The following is a 6,918-nucleotide window of genomic DNA, read 5'->3' on the forward strand; positions in this document are numbered from 1 at the left end:
CTCAATGGTTCCAGATTTTAGCACTGCGCACGTGCATTTTGTTAAGATATTCACTCCACCGAGAATTAGGACTAGATAAACCAGAGGGAAATATTATCACAGTGGAAGAGCAGTAAATCATCAGGCGTGAAAGCTATTGGAGGCCTAATAAATTTCCTTGATTTTATGCAAACTAATATAATGTGTGTTGCGCTCAAACTCAGCATCCTCATCGTTGTCCTGTACATGACACGACTACTACATTATTTTGCGCATGTCTCGTGCAGATCCAGCACCTATAATATATATATATATATATATATATATATATATATATATATATATATATATATATATATAGGTCTATCTATAGGTCTATCTTTGCATGTAAGCGAGCTAATGCATGCATGCATCTTGACTTTGACAGCTGTCATAAGAAACCAGAAACGATAACTCACGTGCACAACAAAAGCGAGCAACTAAAAGCTAAGCAGCTGTAAACACTCCACCTCGGACAAGCCTGCAACTTCTGCCCCGTGGGATCGAGGCCCAGTGAACAGCCACTACTGCTGCTACACAACATGGTGCAAAAGAAAAGAGCACATCTCATGGAAAGAGGGGGAAAAAAACCCAAGAAATTCCGTGATTTTAAAAAAGGCATGCTGCATTATTAAAAAAAACCCACTGAAAATAATTTAAAGATGTAGCTGAAAATGTGGAGTTGTTTGAGTCTACACAAGAGGCCCAGATGAATTAGCATTGAAGAATATCTTATTCATTATAATAAATCATTCTAACTGCCACATCATTAGGTTCGCCCATCTTTCTTCTCACAGCCTCGAATAAAATAAATTCCACTTGAACTCTCCTGTGTGTATTAAGATCTGCGAGCTTACAGGCAAAACACACAATCATCATGTTTTTGTTCATTCTAACAAATTTATTGTTCTCAATCATCTCTTACGGAATCACTACTAAAATTAAATTACAATCAAATCATCACATCAAAATACCCTTTGTTGTCTACTGCCAAAGTCTGCTCTTCTTGATTTGTGCTCGTTCAAAAAAAAATTAATAATAATAAACAATACAAAAAAAATCATCTAAACAAACAAACAAACAAAAACAAAAAAATCAGGGACGAGAATATTTTTACACAGTTCTGAAACGGGGAGAAATAAATTACTGTTTGGAATAGTTCATATGTATCCCGAATAAAATATTAAAACAAAGCATTTGAATGAAAATATAAAGTAAATAATTCCGATCAACATCTGATCTAAGGAATCTATATATTGCCGGCTTTACATAGTCTCGTTTATTAAAACCTACCAAAGAATACTGCTTGGAAATGGCAGCATGGAGAACATCCACAGCTCCCGCAGAGGATTTCAAATAAGTGCAGCTGAGGAACCGGAAAGTCTTTTCAAACGTCTCTCTTTGATTTTTTTTTGTATTTTCTTCAAAAAAAAAAAAAAAAAAAAAAAAAAAAAAAAAACATCCGTGTGACGTTAAGTCCTTTACATAAAAACGTTCACAAAATATGATCTTAGAGATCTGAAAATGTGAGCAGTCTTGTCTTTAAGGTTTTTGTGTGTGTGTGTGTGTGTGTGTGTGTGTGTGTGTGTTGTGTTTATAAGGACTGGAAGGCAAGGGGAAAATCCCATTCCGTGTCTTTTGTGAAGAAAAAAAAATGAAAGAGAGTATCTTATACCGTGCAGTCTTCTCTGCAAAAAAAAAAAAAAAAAAAAAAAAAAAAAAAAAAAAAAAAAAAAGAAGAAGAAGTCGGAAGCGTCGTGGATGCTGTTGTCTTCCTCGCTGTGGAATTTCATCCCCTTTTTCTGAGGGTTTAAAGTCCCATCTCAATACATGCAATGACCTGCTTTCGGTTCCGTCTCAGAAACAGGAGTGTGTAAGGGGTAGTGGGTAGGGAGGGAGGGGAGGTGGCATTTCATTTCAAATGATTTCGAAAAATTTTCCAACTTGATGTCAATGCGCCAAAATTACCTGATGGAACGAACGTGTGGTTGTTGTCACCTTCTGGTCGCCCGCCTCGCTCGGCCCGTTTAAACTTGCATCTTTTAAGTAATCTACTAAAAAATGTCCCTGAAAGAAAAAAAAAGCAGACAACCTTTTAGGTTAAAGACATTTACGGGCCTGGAAGAACGTTAAAGCGGGGCGATATTGGGGGGGAAACAAGGGGGGGGGGGGGGTTTGTTTGTTTGTTTGTTTTGTTTTGTTTTCTCTCTCTCTGATGAAAAATATATAACACATCTGCAGTCTCATTCCTATGTACCTCACAATCACAGTATCAAAATGTGTTTGCTATCTTCATGATAGTCTGTGTCAGATTAGGTGTATATATAAAATATTTTTTTGTTGTTCTTTCTTAAGTCTTGCTTGTTTATGCTTGCTCTACGTCTCACTGAACATTCGTTTGCAGTCCATGGAGGGGGGCGGTGTGTCTGCACTCACGTTGCCGACCTGCGAGTACACATCGTCCGGCGTCGGGGGCACTCCGGGCGGCGTCATGCGCTTCTCCTTCTGCCTGCGGTTGCAGAACCAGACGCGCACCACCTCCTTCTCCAGCTGCAGCGTGTCGGCCAGGGTGCTGATCTCCTGCGCTGACGGCTTAGGGCACTTGAGGAAGTGGCTCTCGAGCGCGCCCTTGACGCTCACCTCGATGCTTGTGCGCTTCTTGCGTTTGCGGCCCTGCGCCGCGATCTTATCGATGCTCGTCGGACTGCCCGTGCTCGAGTCGGCCTCCTCCAGCCACTTGTTCAGCAGCGGCTTGAGCTTGCACATGTTCTTGAAACTGAGCTGCAGCGCCTCGAAGCGGCAGATCGTGGTCTGAGAGAACACGTTGCCGTAGAGCGTACCGAGCGCGAGGCCCACGTCGGCCTGCGTGAAGCCAAGCTTGATGCGCCGCTGCTTGAACTGCTTGGCGAAGTGCTCCAGGTCGTCCGAAGTCGGCGTGTCCTCATCCGAGTGTGCCTCGTGGCTGTTGGGGCCGTGGTGGCCCTGCTGCTGGTGGTGCTGATGCTGATGCTGGTGGTGGTGATGGTGATGGTGATGCTGATGGTGGTGATGGTGAGGGTGAGAGTGCGGGTGCGCGCCGTGCTCCAGCTCCGGCGTGCCGCCTCGCACCAGCCCAGGGTGCACGAGACTCTGGCCGCCACTCAGCATGCCGTTCACCGTGAAGCCACCGGGCTGCGAGTAGATGAGCGACTGCTGCTGCTGCTGTTGTTGTTGCTGCTGCTGGCTCGCGGTAATGGCGGAGATGTGTGCAGCAGCTGCGGCGCCGCCCCAGGGAGCCGTGTGCGCCTGGTGCGGACCTAAATGCCGGTGATGCAGCGTGCTGGAAGTGTGCAAATCCTCGCGCGCCGTGCTGCTCTTCACATCCTGCTGCTGTTGCTGCTGAGACTGTTGTTGCTGCGGACTGGCTGCCATGCCCACCGGACTCGTGGACCAAGGCGAGGCGGCCTCGGCGGCTGCTACCGCGGCTGCGGCGGCGGCGGCGGCCGCATGAGGCAGCGACGTCACCCACTGGTGTGCGTGGCTAAGCATGTGGCCGCCGTTGCTCGCCGCCGCCATGGCCCCCTGCATGAAGTCACTCTGCACCATTTTCACCGCTGACTCGCCTCGGAAGCCGCCGGAGGACACCGAGGTCGCCGCGCCGCCGCCCGGCTGCATGCCCGCACCTCCTGAGTCCGAGTGCACTATCGAACCCGACGATAATATACTACTGCTGGGCAGATACGGATTGGAAGCCGCCGTGGCCATTCCGCCAATCTTATGAACAGCAGTTGATTAAGCCCCCCTCCCTTTTCTTTTTTCTTTTTTTTGCAGAAACTTTCTCTCGCGCGCTTTTTTTCGATGCAAGCAAACTGTATCTCATGAATTATTCAAACTTTAAAAGTCTGAGTTGGTTTTTGGGGCGAACACCATCGAAGTGCGAAGCAACAAATGCCAGCAAAAAGATACAGTGCACAGGTATAGGATGAAAAACAAAAAAAAAAATCCGCAAGTTATACTGTGCAATCTGAATATTCGTACAAGTCAAACATAACAGATGAATAGAAATGATAATTCCTATTTTCTATATGCCAGTGTCCAAAAGCCCTCTGAAGTCGCCAACAGTCTTCCTTATGTTGCCGCTGATGTTGTTTCTGGAATTTCTTAAAAAGAAAAAAAATTCTCAAGGAAAAAAATCATTAAAAAAAAAAAAAACTTTGCCCCGTGAGTAAACTTCTGCTGGTGGAAACACGCTGCTATTTTGTCCTTAAAAGCGTCCAGGCGAATGCACCGTCACCGCATGGAAAGATATTAACCGTGCTTTTTCTTCGCTTCTTTTGTCATTTGGCCGCTGAGATTTCTCTTTCTCCAGTCCCCTTTTTCTCTTTTCTTTTGCAGATTCTTTTATAGTGCTGTAGCGTCTCTCGTCTCTTTGTTCTGTTTTGATGTGTTTAAACCTGCCAAGCCGCTCCAGCTGAAGTACAATCCACTATTACAGTGTGAGGCGACGTCGCAAGGCTTCTTCCTCATTCGCTTGCTCTCTCTCTCTCCCTCTCTCTCCCTCTCTCTCTCTCTCTCTGGCAGTTAGCTCCGCTCTGTCCCTCCCTCAGCGCTTGAGGACACGCGACTGTTTACCCTGCGCCGCGCGCGTCCTCCGCGTCTTTCTCCCCCCCCACCCTCCAAAATACGAGGAAGTCGAGCGCATGCTTCTTTCTGATTGGACAACCGCCGCGTGATTGACAAGTCTGGAAAAGCCCGCTTCAGGCGTAGACCCCCCCTTCCGGTGATTGCAATTGGCTGCTTTTGAATTCAAGTAAATAAATCAAGATGCATAAAGCGCGTGCTATAAAAACAAGAAAAATAACATTACACATCAAAATAGGTAGGTGTGTTTTGGCCTGGAAGTTTGGAGCATCGTATATAAGACACACAGATGTCTTTTATTGATCCCCAAGAGATCAATACAAGCTTGTGGTATATTCTACTGTTGGTAGCTTATTTTACAGCAGTGAAGTGCAATAGCCCAAATGATAATAATTGCAATTGCAATAAGAGATATGAGCACAAGTTTCAGTACACAGCTGGATATGCATGCATGAACTATTAATGTCTAGAGGAAATTCAGAAACGTAGTTCAAATGTAAAGAAATGTCAGTTTATTAAACTGACAAAGAAATGCACACAAATGAGCACAAGGTAAACATAGAAATGGAAACATAGAAAGTGCACTACATTTAAAGTTAAGTAAGAGTAATACACATATTCAGAAATAAAGGTAATAAACTGGACTTTTCCGTGTCACTGTTGTCACTGTGGTAGTAGCACCAAGGGTACATGTTTACCTTTATGTCTATTTTACCCATGTGATATGCATGTGGTGTACTTTTAAAACTATATCAGTGATCCTTAAGGTCCAGTTATGCACCTTAAATTCTTTTTAAATGTATATAAGATACATACTAAAGGTAAAAAAGATGTACTCTTGATAGTACCACCCTAGTGACAAGGAAAATACAGTCTGAGACCTTTATTTCTGTGTCACTTTGTATTCTTAAAGCCATATGCAAAACGTCCAAAAACATCCCAAAATACCCCCCCCCCCCCCCCCCCCCCCCACGAATGCACTCAGAGGGCACTTGCTCTTGCATGTGGCTTCTTAAGAGTTAACTGGAGACGACGTGAGATGCTTCCAAGCGGAAATACAGCGCGCGGGCAACCCCTCTGGACCAGGGCACGAGCGAAAGTGGCAACCAAACCGAGGGCAAATCTAAGCAGTCCTTTGAGGATTCGCAAAAGATATGTCTCGTAATCCGAGTAACAGTACCCAGGAACGACATGCACGCCACACATGCCATCTATTCATTCTCAAAGTGCCTGTTTCATCACTAGTCCCCTACAGGATGCAAGCAGGGGCATAAATGCACGTCAAATAATGAATTGGAGCTGGCACGCCTGCTTGGCAAAAAGAGGCCAAACAAAGCTGATGAGCTCGAGATGATTTTCTCTCGTTAATGTGCTGTAGAAAGAAGACACATCATTCCCGAGGAAGGGTAGCTAACAATTCACTAACTAATGGTAATTGTGCACTAAAGCCTATTTCAGTGGCTATAGCATAGAATAAATTACATCAGGTTTAATTCAGAGAGAGAGAGAGAGCATATTAAACAGATCGTACAGATTTCCTGAAATGCACAAGAGAGAAAAAGCCAGAGAACAGCACATTTCCTGTGTGTCCCAGCAGGTTTCATTTGAATCAGCCTAAAATAAAACGAGAGAACCTCGAGGATTTGTTTACACTGAACGCCAGAGCAGGGCCGCTGCCATGGGGCCGTCTAGTCATTAATATACAGCAGGCTTGTGGGGCTAAAATCTCTGCGTTGCGTTTTGGTAAGCGCGCGCTTTCAAAAAAAAAAAAAAAAAAAAAAAAAAAAAAAAAAAAAAAGGGCGTCTCGCGTGGCTGTGAAGAAACGCGAGAAAAAAAAAAAAACAACGAAGAGAAGGAGAGTGGAAGCGTGCACGCAAAAAGAGCAAGTTTTGAAGTTTTAAACGCAAATGCATGGTGTTTGTTTGTTATTTGTTTGTTTACGGGACAAGGTCCCCACGTTCCCCCGCTGAGGACGTCATTTGTTCTTGGTGCAAGCACGAGAGGGGGAAAATCCCCAAGTATAACAAGAGACGAACAGTTAGTGCTGATTTTCATTTGCATAAATTTTCATATATTTTAGTGAAAATAATAGCGGTGCCGAGGAGAGCTCTCCGCTCAGTCGAGGCAGAGCGAAAATCTTAGGAAGGACCAGATCGGAGGGAGAGTACACGCTCACTAACCGAGATGTGAAAAAAAAAAAAAAAAAAAAAACATTTGAGACTTTTTTTTGGGGAGAATCTGGATTGGATGCTCACGGTAAGTGATGCACATTCTGTCTT

At 44.6% G+C, this 6,918-nt stretch overlaps 1 protein-coding gene and 1 long non-coding RNA gene across 5 annotated transcripts in view; one reads left to right on the forward strand and one right to left on the reverse strand.

The window, feature by feature from the left end:
* Nucleotides 1-364: 364 nt before the first annotated feature.
* On the reverse strand, nucleotides 365-4,643 carry pou3f3b (POU class 3 homeobox 3b). 4 transcript variants are annotated; one of them, XM_053242355.1, is made up of 3 exons: nucleotides 2,464-4,643; nucleotides 1,987-2,085; nucleotides 365-1,439 (listed from the first exon to the last, which is right to left on the reverse strand). In XM_053242355.1, exons 1-3 carry the CDS (start codon nucleotides 3,760-3,762, stop codon nucleotides 1,371-1,373), a joined length of 1,467 nt encoding a protein of 488 aa, XP_053098330.1. In that variant the 5' UTR covers nucleotides 3,763-4,643; the 3' UTR covers nucleotides 365-1,370. The 4 variants fall into 4 exon arrangements, with proteins under 4 accessions (XP_053098330.1, XP_053098326.1, XP_034166437.1 ...); XM_053242351.1 differs by having other exon boundaries at nucleotides 2,455-4,643; XM_034310546.2 differs by lacking the exon at nucleotides 365-1,439 and having other exon boundaries at nucleotides 1,717-2,085.
* A 1,837-nt stretch (nucleotides 4,644-6,480) lies between these two features.
* LOC113538244 (uncharacterized) overlaps nucleotides 6,481-6,918 on the forward strand; it is a 9,700-nt gene continuing 9,262 nt past the window's right edge. Inside the window, exon 1 of the long non-coding RNA XR_004579527.2 lies at nucleotides 6,481-6,895. This is a non-coding gene — a long non-coding RNA (uncharacterized LOC113538244). The remainder of the gene's footprint in view (nucleotides 6,896-6,918) is intronic.

Source organism: Pangasianodon hypophthalmus, chromosome 2 (assembly GCF_027358585.1).
Source record: "Pangasianodon hypophthalmus isolate fPanHyp1 chromosome 2, fPanHyp1.pri, whole genome shotgun sequence".
Taxonomy (NCBI): Eukaryota; Metazoa; Chordata; class Actinopteri; order Siluriformes; family Pangasiidae; genus Pangasianodon; species Pangasianodon hypophthalmus.

What these genes read in the sequence shown, in the direction of transcription:
- pou3f3b (XM_053242351.1), bottom strand. Translation starts at nt 3,762, where the DNA reads ATGGCCACGGCGGCTTCCAATCCGTATCTGCCCAGCAGTAGTATATTA. An exon ending in TGTACTCGCAGGTCGGCAAC is followed by an intron (nt 2,086 to 2,454) that starts GTGAGTGCAGAC and finishes TTTTTCTTTCAG; the next exon opens with GGACATTTTTTAGTAGATTA. An exon ending in CCACACGTTCGTTCCATCAG is followed by an intron (nt 1,440 to 1,986) that starts GTAATTTTGGCG and finishes TTTTTTTTGAAG; the next exon opens with AAAATACAAAAAAAAATCAA.